General features: G+C 41.0%; 1 protein-coding gene across 6 annotated transcripts in view; it reads left to right on the forward strand.

Annotated features, from left to right (window-relative positions):
- The window catches only part of MAK (male germ cell associated kinase), a 75,973-nt gene that overhangs the window by 3,913 nt on the left and 53,154 nt on the right, over nucleotides 1-18,906 (forward strand). For all 6 annotated transcript variants that reach the window (XM_017891145.1, XM_017891148.1, XM_017891146.1 and 3 more), the window contains exons 2-4: nucleotides 4,142-4,471; nucleotides 15,943-15,997; nucleotides 16,899-17,020. In XM_017891145.1, the coding sequence (XP_017746634.1) occupies nucleotides 4,371-4,471; nucleotides 15,943-15,997; nucleotides 16,899-17,020 (278 nt within the window). In that variant the 5' untranslated portion in view covers nucleotides 4,142-4,370. The remainder of the gene's footprint in view (nucleotides 1-4,141; nucleotides 4,472-15,942; nucleotides 15,998-16,898; nucleotides 17,021-18,906) is intronic.

Consider the following 18,906-nt stretch of genomic DNA (forward strand, 5'->3'; position numbering starts at 1 on the left):
GGCGGGGGGGGGGGGCGACCATGTTGATTACCCACAAGTGTGTTAACTCAAAGCCTTTGTCATTAAATCTGTGCTGAATAAATGCCCGCAGCGCCAGCTGGTCAGGGCCATGGTTTACAGCACCTTGCTGTGGTCTGTGTGCTGCCCGGTCCCCTAGCCTGCTCTTTCACTGGATACCTGTACCTGAGTGCATTCTTTGATCTGTCATTCAGCCAGGGTCTGCAGGTCGGTCCCAGCACAGAGCGAGACTCTGTCTCAAATAATAATAATTATAATAATAATTTTCATGAGAGGAGCTCCACCTAGATTCTTTCTCCCTTAACCATTCAAGTTCTAAGGTCTCACTCTTTCCCTTTACTGTTTTTATTATTTTTCACTGGTCTGAATGACCCAGAGGTAGCCCTAGGGTTTAGTCAGGTTATGGAGTAGTCCCACTTCACTTTCCAGTTAATCAGCAATATCTTAGTGTTTGAGTGAGGAGCTGCATTAGGAATCTTAAGGTGGAGGTTGGGGTAGGTGGCTTGAGTTGTGGAGCTTAGTCTGCATGGTTGTGGAGCAAAGAGGATGTTTTATTTAGCCTCATTAGGGATAGTAAGAGCTGGCACCAATTCCTAAGAATGGCTTGTTTAAAAGTTGGAGACGGCCCTGGAAAACCAACAGCTTCAAGCCAAATGCGCCTATTGGATTGACTCCATCGTTGATTCTCTAGTTGATCCTAGACAGGTCATTTAATCCTTCCATGTTTTTATTTTACGATCTTACTGTCATGAGGAACATGATGGCCTTTTGTGCAAATATATTCTCTATATGCTTACTTAATCAGAAAGAATCAGTAAACCTAGAGTGAACATATTTCCTAAAAGAGATAGCTATATGCCACCTTAAATAGGGTAGCTAGAAAAGAGTGTACAGTTGCAAAATACTGATTTAATAAAATCCTAAATGAGAAGAAATATACTTTAGTCCATGTTTTGTTTAACGTAGTGCAAAACAAAACAACCCAAAAGATTTTTCCAAATTATATTTGCTTATAGAGATAAAGGCAAAATGAAGAAAAGCAAATTCATGTTTTGATCAGAAACCACGTAGAGAGAGATATTGCCTTTCTCTACATTAACGCCTTAATATTTGGAATCAGTTCTATGCATAAGGTGACAATGACTTACAAAAACTATTCTTTCTCAGGCAAATGGGGAACCATTTGCTGGTATTTATGATTATTAGCTCGGGCTTAATCTGACAAAAATGAAGAAAATCCTAAATAGAAATGGAATCTGCTGTCGTGGTCTCTTTTTCAAGATCCTCGCCATGGAGTTAGCATAGCCTAAATTATTTTATATGTGCCTTTGAAGGGATTGTTACCTACATGAAATAAGAGAAATGTTAAATACATACTCCCTATTATCATTATTATTATTTTGAGACAGAGTCTCGCTCTGTTGCCCAGGCCAGAGTGCAGTGGTGCAATCTTGGCTCACTGTAACCTCTGCCTCCCGGGTTCAAGTGATTCTCCTGCCTCAGCCTCCTTAGTAACTGGGGCTACAGGACTGCACCACCACACCCAGCTAATTTTTGTATTTTCAGTAGAGACGAAGTTTCACCATGTTGGCCAGGCTGGTCTCAAACACCTGACCTCAGGAGATCCACCTGCCTTGGCCTCCCAAAGTGTTGGGATTACAGGCATGAGCCACGGTGCCCAGCCCACACTCCCTGTTATTAAAAGCCCCACAGGATTCTTCTCAAGTTTTCTGTGAACAGATACATTCCTGTAAATAGGAAACAACATAGCTTTACTATGCCTCTCTGCACGCTTATGTCTGCTCATGTTTATGTTTCTTTTCCTGGAAAGGCTGTGTTGGGAAATCTTAAGTATTTTGACAAATATAATAAGTCCTTGTTGGTCTTAGATTCCTGCATATAATAGAGAAGCAGTTTCTATGATGTAAATGAAAGTGCTACAGTGAGAGAAAAATATTCTTTGAATGAAGAACTAAGTGATAAAAGGTACTTTAAAACAAACACAGACACACTTCGGAGATACTGTGGTAGTTTAGCTCCAGACCACGGCAATAAAGTGAATATTGCAATAAAGCAAGTCACACATGTTTTTGGGTTTCAAAGTACATATACAAATTATGTTTACATTATACTGTAGTCTATTTAGTATACAATAGCATTTTGTCTAGAAAAATAATATATATACCTTAATTTAAAAATATCTTATTGCAGCCGGGTGCAGTGGCTCACACCTGTAATCCCAACACATTGGGAGGTGGAGGCAGGTGGATCACTTGAGGTCAGGAGTTTGAGACAAGCCTGGCCACCATGGTGAAACCCTGTTTCTACTAAAAATACAAAAAATAACTGGGCGTGGTAGCTTGTGCCTATAGTCCCAGCTACTCAAGAGGCTGTCCAAAAAAAAAAAAAAAAATCTTATTGCTAAAAAATGCTCATTATCTGAGCCTTCAGTGAGTCATAATCATTTTGCTAGTGGAGGTTTTTTGCCTCTATGTTGATGGCTGCTGACCGATCAGGGTGGTGGCTGCTGAAGGTTGGGATGACTGTGACCGTTTCTCAAAATAAGACAACAATGATATTTGCTACATTGACAGACTTTTCCTTTCATAAAAGGTTTATCTGTAATATGTGAGACTGTTTGATAGCATTTTACCTACAGTAGAACTTCTTTCAAGATTGAAGTCAGTCTTCTCAAATCCTGCCACTGCTTTGCCAACTCAGTGTATGTAATATTCTAAATCCTTTGTTCTTGACTGGGCACTGGTTCATGCCTGTAATCCCAGTACTTTGGAAGGCCAAGGCAGGTGGATCACTGAGGCCAGGAGTTCGAGACCAGCTTGGCCAACATGGCAAAACCCCATCTCTACTAAAAGTATAAAAATTAGCCAGGTGTGTTGGTACGCACCTGTAATCCCAGCTACTGGGGGAGTGATGGTGATGGGTGAGGTCTGAGGGACGAAAATCACTTGATCCTGGGAGGCGGAGGTTGCAGTGAGCCAAGATTGTGCCACTGCACTCCAACCAGAGTCTCACTCTGTCTCAAAAAGAACACAAAACAACACATTCTTTTTTGTCTTTTTAGCAGTGTTAATAGCATCTCTACTAGAAGTAGATTCCATCTCAATAAAACATTTTCTTTGTTCATCCATAAGAAACAATTCCTCACGCATTCAAGTTTGATTATGAGATTACAACATTTCAGTCACATCTTCAGGCTCCACTTCCCTTTTTTATTTATTAAAAAAAATTATATTTAGAGACAGAGTCTTACTCTGTCACCCAGGATGGAGTTTAGTGGTGTGGTCATAGCTCACTGTAACCTTGAACTCCTGGGCTCAAGCAATCCTCGTGCCTCAGCCTCCCAAGTAGCTGGGACTACAAGCGTGCCACCAAGCCCAGCTAATTTTTTAGTTTATATAATGAAGGGTATGATATGGTGCCCAGGCTGGTCTCAAACTCCTGGCCTCAACAATCCTCCTGCCTTGGCCTCCCAAATCAATGGGATTACAGGCATCAGCCACCACGCCCAGCTGTTTCTTATTTCTTTGTATGAATCTAGTGTGACACTAAATTCTAATTAGTATTTAAATTTTTCTTAGTTTGGTGTAAAATAAAGTAGCATGTTATTTAAATAGAATACGAAATTTTAAAATAATGCTATTCCTTTCATACAAAACAAAAGTTTGCTTTATACTTACCTTACCCAATTGGGGTACTTATATTCCACAGAAAATTTACAAATAATACAGTTTTAAATAATATGCCAAATTAAATACGATACAAAAATTGATTCAAAGAATGGATATAATATAGACATCAATCTTCCAAGATCTGATTTGGAATAATATAGATTATATTTAGTAACAAAGGAATCATACAAGCCATTATGCCATTATCGAACATAAATAGCACAGTACCATGTAAATGAGGCATTTACCAAGTGAGTATTACCAGTGAGTTATATGTGAACTTCATTTTAGATAGACAAATGAGTTACTGACAAATAGTTAACACAATAGTATTTATATTATTTATAATTTTTCCCTTTGCTCTAAGTTGCCAGTACAATTTTTGAAGAGACTTGTTAATGAAAATTCATGATATCCTTGTTTTCTTTCTTTAGGGTGTCTATAAGAATGGAAGCACTGTTTCCTTGCCAGATTCCTTCATGCTGTATCTCGTGAACCTTTGTAATCTTGGGGAGGAGCCTGTATTGAATGATGACAAACCTGTCACCAGTGTAGCAACAACAGTGTGAGAGCAAAAACAAATAAAAATTAAGAAGCGTTCAAATTTACATTCAACAAGGAAGTCATTTCAATCAACAACTTCTGCTGCATTATTTTTCCAAGATGAACCGATACACAACCATGAGACAGTTGGGGGACGGCACGTATGGGAGTGTGCTTATGGGCAAGAGTAATGAATCCGGGGAGCTGGTGGCCATCAAAAGGTACTGTGTGTGACACTGCCAACTTCACCTTTGAAAACTCTGCTCTTTGTTTTCCTGTCCTCACTTAAGAATATATACCAGGACAGGCCAGGTGCGGTGGCTCACGCCTGTAATGCCAGCACTTTGGGAGGCCGAGGTGGGTGGATCATGAGGTTAGGAGTTTGAGACCAGCCTGGCCAACATGGTGAAACCCTGTCTCTACTAAAATGCAAAATTAGCCGGGCATGGTGGCGTGCACCTGTAATCCCAGCTACTCAGGAGGCTGAGGCAGGAGAATTGCTTGAACCCGGGAGGTGGAGGTTGCAGTGAGCTGAGATCATGCCACCACACTCCAACCTGGATGACAGAGTGAGACTCCGTCTAAAAAAAAAGAAAAGAAAAAATATATATACACACACACACACATACACACACAAGCACAGGCTGGGTGCAGTGGCTCATGCCTGTAATCCCAGCACTTTGGGTTGAGGTCAGGAGTTTGAGACCAGTTTGGCCAACATGGTGAAACCCTATCTCTACTAAAATACAAAATTTAGCCGGGNTGCTTGAACCCGGGAGGTGGAGGTTGCAGTGAGCTGAGATCATGCCACCACACTCCAACCTGGATGACAGAGTGAGACTCCGTCTAAAAAAAAAGAAAAAGAAAAAATATATATACACACACACACACATACACACACAAGCACAGGCTGGGTGCAGTGGCTCATGCCTGTAATCCCAGCACTTTGGGTTGAGGTCAGGAGTTTGAGACCAGTTTGGCCAACATGGTGAAACCCTATCTCTACTAAAAATACAAAATTTAGCCAGGCATGGTGGTGCACACCTGTAATCCCAGCTACTCGGGAGGCTGAGGCACAAGAATCACTTGAACCCGGGAGGCAGAGGTTGCAGTGAGCTGAGATTGCACCACTGCACTCCAGCCTGGGCAACAGAAGGAGACTCCATCTCAAAAAAAAAAAAAAAAAAATACATATGTATATATATACACACATACACACATACACACACACAAGCACAGAAGGAGGTCTAGTTTAGATCAAATAGCATTTGGCTCATGTGGAATGTCATTCTTGGAAAAGAACATTGCCAAAGAGGAATTCTGCTGTTTTTCGTGTATATTATTTTAATTGCCAGGCTTGTCCAGCTACACTGAAAAACCAAAACATATGAGTGCCTCCTTTTTCATATATATAATACATTTGGACCAAAACTATAGGTAATCTTTGGGATGTTCTTCCAAATTTATTTGTTGTTTTTCACTTTTGTTTGTGTTTTTTGAGATGGGGGTCACCCTCTGTTGCCCAGGCTGGGGTGCTGTGGCGTGATCATGGCTCACTGCAGTCTTGACCTACCAGGCTCAAGCGATCTACCTACCTCGGCCTCCCAAAGTGCTGGAATTACAGGCGTGAACCACCATTCCTGACCTGTTTTTCACATTTAAAGTTGAGTGCAGAGTAGGGCTTATAATTTCTTTAAAACAAGGTCTCAAAATCAGATGGTATTCACAATGTCAAATTGAGTTCTGAATGATATATGTTATATTCCTGAACTTATGAAATAGAATTAATTGTTTTAACTTGTTTTAATCCACTGTGTTTTCTATTGCTGCATAACAAAATACCCCCAAAGCTTAGTGATTTAAAAGAAGATACATTTATTAATTCATATAGTTTCTGTGGGTCAGGAATTTGGAAGTAGCTTAGCTGGGTAGTTCTGGCTTGGGTTCTCTCATGGCAGTCAGATAACTGGCCAAAGTTGCAGTTATCCGAAGGCTTGACTGGGGCTGGAGGATCTACTTCCAAGGTGGCTCACTCTTGGTTTGCTAGGGCTGCTGTAACAAAGTACCACAGACTGGGTGGCTTAAACAACAGAGATTTATTTCCTCACAGTTCTGGAGGCAAGAAGGGCAAGATCAAGGTATCTGCAGTTTGGTTTCTTCTGAGGCCTCTCTCCTGGGCTTGTAGACAGCCACATCCTCTCTAGGTCTTTATATGTTCTTCTCATTGTGCATGTCTGTGTCCACATTTCCCCCCTATTTTTTTTTCAAGACAGAGTTTCACTCTGTCACCCAGGCTGAGGTATGGTGGTGCAAACATAGCTCAGTATAGCCTCAGCCTCCAGAGCCTGAACCGTCCTCCTGCCTCAGCCTCCAGACTAGTTGGGACTATAGGTATGTACCACCACACTTGGCTAATTTTTTAAAAATATTTTTGTAGAGATGGGGTCTTGCCATGTTGCCCAGGCTCCTCTTATAAGGACACCAGTCATATCAGATTTGGGCCTACCTGAAAAACCTCAGGTAACCTTAATTACCTTTTTAAAGACCCTATCTTCAGATACGGTCACACTGTGAAAGTCTGGGGGCTAGGACTTCAATATAGGAGTTTTGGGGGACACAGTTCAACCCATCACACTCACTCACAGGGTTGGCATATTTGTACTGGCTGTTGGCAAGAGGCACCTCAGTTCCCTTTTCCAGAGGCTCCTTCCTTGGGCCTTTCCAGAGGGTTGTTTGAATAGCCCCGGGACACGGTGGTCGGCTTCCCCCAGAACCTGTCTCAGACTCATCGGATACAAATCTCCACATCACCACATCAACCAAATTATAACAATCTAAAATTTAAATGCTTTAGCAAGAGTTTTAAAATACTATGATCTAAACCATCACATGTACAAGGAAATAACTTCATAAAATATTTTTAAACAGTCATTATCATCGGATAAGTAAATATATAATATACAATATTAGAAATGAAAAATTTATTGAATAGGCTTAATAAAATTCAATACTCATTTGTGATTTGATGAATTTAAAAAAATCCTTGGTTTCTTAAAAACCTTTTGATTAAAAAAAGCCTCTTGGCTGAACGCAGTGGCTCACACCTATAATCCCAGCACTTTAGGAGGGTGAGGCAGGAGGATCACTTGAACCTAGGAGTTTGAGACCAGCTTGGCAACATGGTGAAACCCCACCTCTACAGAAAATACAAAAATTAATTGGGCATGGTAGCACGCACCTGCAGTCCCAGCCACTTGGGAGGCTGAGGTGGGACGATTGCTTGAGCCCAGGAGGTCGAGGCTGCAGTGAGCCAAGATAGTGCCACCACTACTGCACTTCAGCCTAGGTGACCTAGTGAGACCCTATCTTAAAAAAAAAAAAAAAAAAACTCTTAGCAAATAGGAACAAAAAGAAACTTCCCTAACCTGAGAAAACCTATATAATTCATATTAATGTGAAATATCAGAAGTAATATCAGTACATTTAGTTTGAAAACCCCAAATGCCTGCTAGCAGTCCTGCTGATTAGAATTGCATTGGGGATACTCACTATTGCAATAAGACAGAAACCTAAGAAATGAGTGTTATTAGACAAAATGAGCTGAAATAGCCCTCATTTGTAGATTAAATGATTATGGAAATTCACACAAAAAAATACTTTATTATACACAAATACATCCATATAGAAAATATTTTAAAGGCATGGAAAGATACACCCAAAATCCATGATAGCCGTGGTTTCTGGGGAGAAGGGAAGGAGAATCAGAAGGGGCGCTGGGTCTTGGGTGTGGTCCCACAGATGGTTATTACTGTCTGGTTTTATATGACAAAATGTTCATCATTTTTTTCTGAGTGGCAAAATATGGTATTTGTTTTATTCTTCAAAAATATGGTATTTTGTGTTGTTTTGTTTTGTTTTGAGATGGAGTCTCGCTCTGTTGCCCAGGCTGGAGTGCAGTGGCGCTATCTCAGCTCACCACAACCTCCGCCTCCCGGGTTCAAACAGTTCTCCTGCCTCAGCCTCCCGAGTAGCTGAATTATAGGTATGTGCTTCCACGCCCGGCTAATTTTGCATTTTTAGTAGGGACAGGGTTTCTCCATGTCGGTCAGGCTGGTCTTGAACTCACAACCTCAGGTGATTCACCAGCCTCAGCCTCCCAAAGTGCTGGGATTACAGGCGCGAGCCACCGTGCCCGGCCTACTGTACTCTTTTTTAAATGGGAAAGCAAAAGCTTTCCCACATCCCATCCAGAATGCATCAGGTTTCTTCTCGTTGATCAGAAGTGTACCACATGGCATCCATAGCTGCAGAGAGGATGGGAAACTTATTACTTAGCTGAGCATTTTATATCCCTGTGTAAAAACTGACTCTGAATGAAGAGGAAGAGAAGGAGGGCTTTCGGCTAGTCGGCTTACCATGTGTCTGCCACATGCAGTATCTACTGTGTGCTGAGCAGTGCTCCACCTTAGGCAAGGATGGAGCAAAAGTGAATGAGAAGAGGAGTCCCATGGAAGACTTGAAGAAAATTGAAAAATTCATTTATCACAGAATTGTTAAACTACTACTGTGTTTCATGATCAGGACAAAATGGGGACAAGATAGATGTCTTACAGTATACTCAGAAAGACCAACAGATTCAAGAAGTTACAACATCAAGTTTGCTACGTCCTATGATGGGGGAATATTGGGTCCCATGGGAGCCTAGAGAAGCCACACTGGAAAGGTATCATAAAAGGCTTCCTAAATCAATGAGACCTCAAGAATGAGAGAAAATTATTTTTTTTTAAAGTGGGGGGTGGATGGGGAAATGCTCCAGGGAGTAAGAAATAGTATGTATGAAGCCCTGGAGGCAAGAGAGAGTGTGTGAGGGCCTAACTGGGGCTGAGTAACTGAAAGAAGCGTAGGTGACTGGAATGTGGATTACAAGTGGGGCAGAGGAGGGACGTGAGGCTAACAGGTGAAGTCGTGAAGCCAGATGAAGGAGTCTGTATATCTTGAGGACTAGAAGGTCATGAAGGATTTTAAGCAGAATTGTTCATGTGATCAAATTTTTAGAAATGGCTGGTTAGCAGAAGACTGGAGACTTGATTGAAGAGGTCAAGACTGGACACAGGGTAGCCAGTTAGAAGATCGGAACAGTCATCTTGGTTAGAGTTAGAAGGTCAGTGCAGTCATCTTGGTTAGAAGTGGTGGTGGCCTGACAGGAAAATAACTTTGGGGATGGATGTAAGTGGATACAGTCAAGGGACATTTAGGAAGCAGGCTGTGTAGAAACTGGTGACTGGGCATGAGGGTGGAGGGTGGAGTAAAAGATGGGGAAGAGTCCAGGCTAACTCCTGGGATTCTGGCTTAAATGTATGGTGGTGGTGCCATGTACCATGTCAAGGAGGGGAAAATCACAGGCTTTAGGGGTAAAGCTGAATTCAGTCTGGGGCACAATGACTTTAAGATGACTTTTAGTCAATTGAATATTTGTATTTAAATCTCAAAACAGAGGTGCAAGCTAATGATTTGGAATGGTTAGTCTACAGATGGTAATTGAAACTCTCTAGAGGGAGAAGAAAAGAGAGGTCCTCATTTGAAGCACTGAGAAACCATGGCATATAAAGGATGGGCCCTGGAATAGGATCTTACAAAAAAGTCTAAGGAACTACCAGAGAAATAGGGGAGAAACCAGGAGAGTGTAGAAAATATCTGAAACCGAGGGAAAGATCTAAAGAAGCAGAAACGTGTATCAAGAAGTCTTGAGTGTGGTGATTCCAGAGCTCTTTCAATGGCTCAACATTTACCCAAGAAATGCAGATGTTTTCTATGATTTTCATGCTGAGTGGTTAGCATTGTTTTTGTCCTCAAATGTGTCATCTAATGACCACCTTATGGCTACTTCACCTCCAGGCATTACATCCATGCTCAAGGAGGGAAGAAAAGAGAATAATACCGGCAAACTCTTCTCATCTTTTATGAAGAAGTAATAATTCTTTCCCAGGAAGTCCTCAAGGACATCCCCTTACATCTTACCGGCTAGCACTGGGTCACGTGGTCTCTCTTACTTCCAAAGGAGGCTGAGAGAGTATTTACTCTTCCAGTCTCTGTTTTAGGAGGCAGAAGGAAAGGGGCTGGAAATGGCCCTGTGATATTTCAACAATATCATCTGCTGTGGTGTTCCTTGGGTTTGGGGAATATGACATAACTGGCGGCCGTGGTGAGCACTGTTCCAGTGGAATAGTAGAAGCCAGACCGTAGTGGGACAAGGAGTAGCGGGAAGTAGGGCAGTGGAGGCGTGGAGCTTTGGAGAGCTGTGAAGGATGAGTTACTGAGTTGCTAAGAAAGACACAAAAGGGTTTCCCAGTGTCAGGAAGAGTCCGCCTGAAAATACATGGGATGAATGTGAAAGTGGAGCTGCTGGGAGCATTTTCATGACTTTTCTTTCCACCTCCACCCATCTGTATGGAGAGGGGAGACCGGAGGATGACAAGGCAGGAGCAGTGGAACGATGGGAGAAGGGGATGTTCAGAATGTGTGTGTGATCTTGAGAACATAGTGGATGAAAGGCTGATGGTGGGGCCAAGCAGGATGAGGAGGCAAGCCTTGCCACTCAGGTGGTTGTAGGAATAGCCACAAGTTGAACAAGAAAGAGGTTGTATAAAGAAGTTTCGAGGGTAATGACGGTGAAAAGGATAGGAGGTTATGATCAAGAGTCTGAAGTTGGAAAGGTTGTTAGGTCTTGGACAGCAGGACCGTTCCTCGTAACAAGGCGTTTATGAGTAACTGTGGTAGGACAGAGGTGAACATCTCTTAGGAGTTAAGCAACTGTGAAGGCAGGCTACTGGCAAGGTTAACAGTTTAACCTACACTGACGATTCTCTATAGCCGTTACTCCTCAAGTCTGAATGAGATAGTTATGTTATCTACAATAGAGTCATACAAGCAGGCTTTGCCATCTCTTTAAAGCCTGATATACAGGGATAAACTTTATCTGAAAATTACAGATACTAGAGTCCTCATTCTCCCTTCTTATTGTTTTTGTTTGTTACCAAAACAATTCACATCCCATAATAACCAATCAATCTTTTGCTTGGAGATAGAAAATTTTAGGCATTTCCAATTTAGGCTTAAATATTCTAGGTGTATCTTGTTGGGTAACACTTTAAGATCCATTGATACTTTTCCCCTAAAATTAAAAATAAATTCCAGGCCGGGTGTGGTGGCTGACACCTGTAATCCGAACACTTTGGGAGGCAGATCACTTGAAGTCAGGAGTTACAGACCAGCCTGACCAACATGATGAAACCCCATCTCTACTAAAAATACAAAAATTAGCCGGTTGTGGTGGCGTGTGCCTGTAATCCCAGCTACTCAGGAGGCTGAGGCAGGAGAATCACTGGAACCCAGGAGGTGGAGGTTGCAGTGAGCCGAGATCATGCCACTGCACTCCAGCCCAGGCAACAGAGTGAGACTCTGTCTCAAAATAAATAAATAAATAATAAGTAAATTCTACATTGAATACATTTTGTGGAGTAGCTGAAGAAGAGCTGCCTAGCCTTAATTTTCAGAGTGGGCGGTAAACATGTCCCCTTGAAGGGAAACTGATTACCTGGAAGAAGGTGTTTTCATTCTAAAAACCTTTTAAACAAAAGAGCCAGAGTTGGGGGTTGGGAGTGGGGGGTTTCTGTTGAAATTAGACAAGTTCAGCTATGGAATTTAATAAGTTCCGTGTGTTACTAGTTACAGCGTTTAACACGTTCCATATGGAATTTAACAAATAGGAATTAAACCAGTTCAGAATTACGTTGAGAAGCAGAGAAGAAGCTGAATGCTAGCCCCCTGCTTTTCCGGAGTTGGCCTGAAGAAGCAAGGGCTTGGCATGACAGTTGGTAGATGACGGATAGGGTGGTGTAATCTGCTCATGTGAACATGGAGAAGAAAATCTGTGCCTAATTCAGCAGGCAAATCTTTTGAGCGGTCTAGAAATGCAGTCAAAACTGGCTAGGATATGTTGGAGGGGGAATGGTTAGAAGTTGAGAGAACGCTAGACTGAACAAAATAAGAGGTTCCTTTTTGACTATTTCCTTTGGGGAGTTTTAATTTAGATCACTGATATCTTGTCTTTTCTGCTGCCATTTTTTTAAAGTTATATACTTTATGTTAGAGGATGGTAGAAAGATTCCCTCACTTCATTAAGTTAATAAATATCTATTAAGCCCTCTGCCCTTTAAGAACCTGAGAGGTAGTTCCATTTCTGAAGTTGATTTCCTGTGTCAGATGGGAACACCATGGTACCATCTCTGATTTGTTCATTGCCCTGGCATGGAGTAGATATTGACGAATTAATAAATAACGAAAGATGGCAAGGACCCTAAAAGGAAATGCCTTTTCTTAGCTATTCTAAGCAATTGGTTTACCTTTAGGATAGTCATTTTGCAAGGAAACTTCTGTTGTAGATAGATACATGCATTGCCTTAGGGAAGTACTGCTGAGAAGTGGTATTTGCTGGAAAGAAGAAGAGATGAAGAGAGTACATCTGGATGGATGAAGAGAACACAGATTTTTTTTTTTTTTTTTTTTTTTGAGACGGAGTTTCGCTCTTGTTGCCCAGGCTGGAGTGCAATGGCACGATCTCGGCTCACTGCAACCTCTGCCTCCCAGGTCCAAGCGATTCTCCTGCCTCAGTCTCCCAAGTAGCTGGGATTATAAGCATGCGCCACCACGCCCAGCTAATTTTTGTATTTTTAGTAGAGACGGGGTTTCTCCATGTTGGCCAGGATGGTCTCAAATTCCTGACCTCAGGTGATCCACCCACCTTGGCCTCCCAAAGTGCTGAGATTACAGGCATGGGCCACCACGCCAGGCCCAGAATTTTAAAAGTATCCAATCTTTTAGAAGCCAAATAAAAATATGTTCAAGTTACTTTTCACAGTTCAGTGATAATTGAAACTTTCATTCTACCTGTAAGATCTGCACTCTCACTGGGCATGCTGGTGTGCGCCTGTAGTCCGAGCTACTCCGGAGGCTGAGGCAGGCGGACTGCTTGAGCTCAAAAGTTAGAGGCTGTGGTGCGCTATGACCGAGCCTGTGAATAGCCACTGCACTCCAGCCTGGGCAACACAGGGAGACTTTGTCTCTAAAAAAAAAAAAAATCTGAGGCAAGGAGCAGTGGCTCACACCTGTAATCCCAGCACTTTGGGAGACTGAGGCGGGCGGATCACGAGGTCAGGAGATGGAGCCATCCTGGGTAACAGGGTGAAACCCCGTCTCTGCTGAAAATGCAAAAACTCCGCCAGGCGTGGTGGCTGGCGCCTGTAGTCCCAGCTACTTGGTATACTGAGGCAGGAGAATGGCGTGAACTCAGGAGACAGAGCTTGCAGTGACCCGAGATTGTACCACTGCACTCCAGCCTGGGCGACAGAGCAAGACCCTGTTTAAAAACAACAACAAAAAAAATCAAATCTGGCTGGGCATGGGCACATTATGCTTCAGCAGGACATTTTATAAATCTGTAGCACTGAAAGGTATATTTTAATAAGCTAGTAAACCCCCATTTCATCACACTTCTTCATAAATGTCTAGTACCTGAGTAACTGCAAATGAAATTCTCATTCACTAAGGATATTTTGGAAATAATAGCAGTGATGACCTTTATGTCATCTTCGTGATGTCCTTTATGTCATCTTACAGTCAATCACAGATATTGGTAAAAATGAAAACATCTAGTAGTTATTGAGTGCTGAACTAAGCAGTTTGCAAGAAGCTCTTCTTATGCAGTAGTTTCTACTGTATGGCTAACTAAGAAATTTGAGGCATAGACTGGTCATTGGGTAACTTGTCCAAAGTCCTACAGTGAGTGACTGGGCCAGGATTTGAATCCAGGCAGTGTGGTTCCAACGCCTCTGTTCTTGGCCATGATGTTGTGCTGCCAATTTTTACTCATTTCCTCACCTGTGTGTTATACCCCATAGAGCCTCTGGATCATAAGGATTATTGTAATTAATAAAGACAATGCTAAGCTTCCCAAGGATCTTCTGGAACATCTCGGTAGGAGATTATATTACTAAATGAAAGCAGCATGGCATATTTGGTTTTTCTTTTTCACAGCCCAGCCTTATAATTCCCATACCTGAAGAAACATTTTTTAGAATATGAATCCTGTTTTTTATCCCGTGTTTTGTATGGTGACTAAAATCTGTTCATATAAAACACATGTTCATGTAAAAACACAACAACGAACTATGGTGTATATAGTGGAAATACTTTTTACCCTAAATACACTTTTGGTATATTTATCTCTAGTAGAAACCAACATTGGGATGAAAGAGGGGAAGTAAAGAACAAAATTCAAGAAAGCCATTTCTTTTTTTGAGACAGAGTCTCATCTGTCGCCCAGGCTGGAGTGCGGTGGTGCAATCTCAGCTCACTACAAACTCTGCCTCCTGGATTCCAGAGATTCTCCTGCCTCAGCCTCCCTAGTAGCTGGGACTACAGGTGCCTGCCACCACGCCCAGCTAATTTTTTTGTATTTTTAGTAGAGACGCGGTTTCACCATGTTAGCCAGGATGGTNACTTTTGGTATATTTATCTCTAGTAGAAACCAACATTGGGATGAAAGAGGGGAAGTAAAGAACAAAATTCAAGAAAGCCATTTTTTTTTTTGAGACAGAGTCTCATCTGTCGCCCAGGCTGGAGTGCGGTGGTGCAATCTCAGCTCACTACAAACTCTGCCTCCTGGATTCCAGAGATTCTCCTGCCTCAGCCTCCCTAGTAGCTGGGACTACAGGTGCCTGCCACCACGCCCAGCTAATTTTTTTGTATTTTTAGTAGAGACGCGGTTTCACCATGTTAGCCAGGATGGTCTTGAACTCCTGACCTTGTGATCCGCCCGCCTCACCCTCTCAGAGTGCTGGGATTACAGGCATGAGCCACCGCTCCTGAAAGCCTTTTTTTTTTTTTTTTTTTTTTTTTTTTTTTGAAACGGAGTCTCACTCTGTCGCCCGGGCTGGAGTGCAGTGGCCTGATCTCAGCTTACTGCAAGCTCCGCCTCCCGGGTTTATGCCATTCTCCTGCCTCAGCCTCTGAGTAGCTGGGACTACAGGCGCCCGCCACCTCGCCCGGCTAGTTTTTTGTTTTTTTTAGTAGAGATGGGGTTTCACCGTGTTAGCCAGGATGGTCAAGAAAGCCATTTCTAACGTTTAGAGTTACTTCTGAATTTTTGCCGACTTAAATAATTTAAGTAAGGAGACATTTAACTATGGGCCTCTTGTCTAAAGCTGATGTAATGATATGAGAGTTATCAGATCAGATTATTTGACTACATTTGCTCAAAATTTGTGGTTTCTTTTCCTAACTCCCTCTGAAGTATAATGTTTTGTATTTATCTCTTAAGTTCTAAAAAGAGAGGAACTTGAAAGGGACCGTTTAAGAAAGGCACAATTAAACTGATGAGAGAAATGTTAAGAACTCACCCAGAAAGGAAGATTAATGGTAATTTTTTCACTTTTGCGTTAAAGCTGATGTTTGGATGTGACATAGGCCTAACAAGTAGCCTTGAGATATAGGAGGTGATTTCCTTGTAAGGATGAGGAAAGGGAGAGAGAGCTCGTCCAAAGTGAACCAATGCTGGAGTAAGAAAGCCGGCAGCGTAATGTGTGTCTTTGAATTCTCAATCCCTGAACACTAAACTTTCCCTAATTTATTTTAGGATGAAGAGAAAGTTCTATTCTTGGGATGAGTGCATGAACTTGAGAGAAGTTAAGGTAAAATCCTAAAGATGAAAAGAACCTGGAAGGCCTCATGCTACCTGAGGATAGTAGTTAAGATTATTTTATTCTCTGTGGGAAGCATTCTGAAGATAATTGTGTTTGTTTTTCCTTTATATTCATTTCTTATTTCTTTTGGTTCTGATGTCAGTGGAGAACAGCATATAATTATATCTTCACATTTGAAAGTTCACTTTCACTTTTAAGAGAGCATCTTAAAATCATATTACGCAAAGACAACTTTTCTTTTCTTTTTTTTTTGAGACAGAGTCTTACTCTGTCACCCAGGCTGGAATGCAGTGGCATGATCTCGGCTCACTGCAACCTCCACCTCCTGGGTTCAAACGATTCTCCTGCCTCAGCTTCCCGAGTAGCTGGGACTACAGGTGTGTGTCACCATGCCCAGGTAATTTTTGTATTTTTAGTAGACACAAGGTCTCACCATGTTGGCCAGGCTGGTCTCAGAACTCCTGACCTCAGGTGATCCGCCCACCTCAGCCTCCCAAAGTGCTGAGATAGCAGGCATGAGCCACCGCGCTCAGCCACCAAAGACATCTTTTTAAATAACTACATACTATTTCCTTAGATTTTATGCTTAAAGATTTGGATATAATTTTGGATACCTTTGCATGGTTAAGTCAGACAAAAGTTAGACCTATTTATAAACCAAGGGAAAAATGTAACAGATTGAAATGTTTAATAGCTATTGCTGGCTTGATTTATTGTTTGCACTTAACGTTCATTACTTAAAGCAATTATGGAGATATTAAAATATAATTAATTAATGAACCCAGGAGAAATGGAAAATTACATAATTATCATACTTAGCATTGATACGATTTTGCCAACTTTTATAAGTTTTTTACAGAAATGTTAATGCGTATTTGTTATTTTTCAGTCTCTGAAGAAACTTAATCATGCCAATGTTATTAAATTGAAAGAAGTTATCAGAGAAAATGACCATCTTTATTTTATATTTGAATATATGAAAGAAAACCTCTATCAATTAATGAAAGACAGGTATGTTTTTATTCACATTTTCCCGTTATTCCCTCCATGAGTTCTTTTGATCCTTTCAATATGTCATACTTTACGAGATAAAAATTGATCACTCCAAAAGGTAAATTTAAATTAACTAGTTCTGTTACCTTTATCAAAGGGTAACATTTAACACTGAAGAAGAACCAGCTGTGACATAGCCAGCATCTTCCTGTTGTAAATCCTTGAAAGTGAAGTCCAGTATCTTATATAAATACACATACTATCTATTTATGCTTTTTAAAATACAAATTTATGTATAGTTTAGTATTCAGTAATAAAGCTGGCCTTGGGCACTGTTGAGAAAATTATCTTGGTTGCTCTCCCAAGCATCTTGTGAAGGTTAATGAAAGAATGGAGAAAGGAATGAAGTTGCTTTCAAGAAAGGATCTAAAAAATTCATTCACTAGAATGCACAAGTCAATGATAAGACTTGATGTGTTACCAATTCCAAGGAAGTTCACAATTTTTAAATATGTGTGGACAGAATCTGTATAAGGAGAGCTTCGGTCTTCCGCCCTGGGCTTGGGGAGATAATGTTTTGATGGTTGTTCTGGTCACATCTGGGAGATTAACATCCATTTTGCCTGCTTGTAAAGTGAGAAATGTTCAACAAAGAACCCTGAAATACTTAGAAATAATTTTCCAAAGTAATGATGTTGATTTCTCTCTGTTTCTTTCACACACACACACGCATACACTCACTCACTCAAGGTCTGAAGATGTTACGTGAATTCTTCTTTAATCGTATTTTTCCCTTTCTCAAAACATATTTATTGAATGCCTCTTATGTTCCAGGCCGAAATCATTATAATATTAATATCAATTAAAATAAAAGTAAATTTCTGCCCCTCAAATCAGTTTTTACTTTTCTGAAGTCCCTTCTAGGCCTTGTCTATAGACATGCACGCCTTTTTTCTTAGTTGTAATTTCAGTGGGACAAAATTTTTAATTTGACTCATTTACTTACAAGTATTTTTTATGTGGATATGTAGTCTTTATAGTTACTATAAATAATATATTCTGTTAAATGTCTGTACTAAGCTTTACTTTTTGAACTATTTAAAATAAATATCAGTGCAAAAATAGGTTGGTAATTATTATATAATATTGATGGAATTATTACCATTAAAGGTGATAATTATAAGGATTGTGAAAATGCTTCCAAGTGGAAAAAACAAACGAAATTGCGTGTATGTGACATTCATTCCTAATATAAAAGTTATGCATGCAAATGAATTAGGACTGGATTAGAATACTGAAAAATTAAAAGTTTCTTAATCACGTGGAATTATGAGTAATCTTAATTTTCAGCCTCTAATAAATTTTGTCCTGTAAAATATTGAAATGATATATACATACATGAAATATTAAGATACACTTGTTGAAGAAAAAAATGAAATACATAAATGCATGAAATATTAAATTTTCGTCTATTTTTGAAATATATATAAATCTGGCTGGATGCGGTAGTTCCTGTCTTTAATCCAGTACTTTGGGAGACTGAGGTGGGAGGATCACTTGAGCCCAGGAATTTGAGACCAGCCTGGGCAACATAGTGAGACTCCGTCTCTACAAAAAAATTAAAAAATTAGCCAGGCATGGTGGCACACACCTGTAGTCCTAGCTACTTGGAGGCTGAGGTGAGAAGATTGCTTGAGCCCAGGAGGTTGAGGCCACCCATAATCCCAGCCACTCAGGAAGGTGAGACAGGAGAGTTGCTTGAACCCGGGAAGCCAGCTAATTTTTGTATTTTTAGTAGAGACAGAGTTTCACCATGTTGGCCAGGAGGCAGAGGTTGCAGTGAGCCAAGATCGCACCACTGCACTGCAGCCTGGGCAACAGGGCAAGACTCTATCTCAAAAAAA

The sequence above is a fragment of the Rhinopithecus bieti genome, unplaced genomic scaffold, assembly GCF_001698545.2.
Source record: "Rhinopithecus bieti isolate Rb0 unplaced genomic scaffold, ASM169854v2 scaffold_19939, whole genome shotgun sequence".
Lineage (NCBI taxonomy): Eukaryota > Metazoa > Chordata > Mammalia > Primates > Cercopithecidae > Rhinopithecus > Rhinopithecus bieti.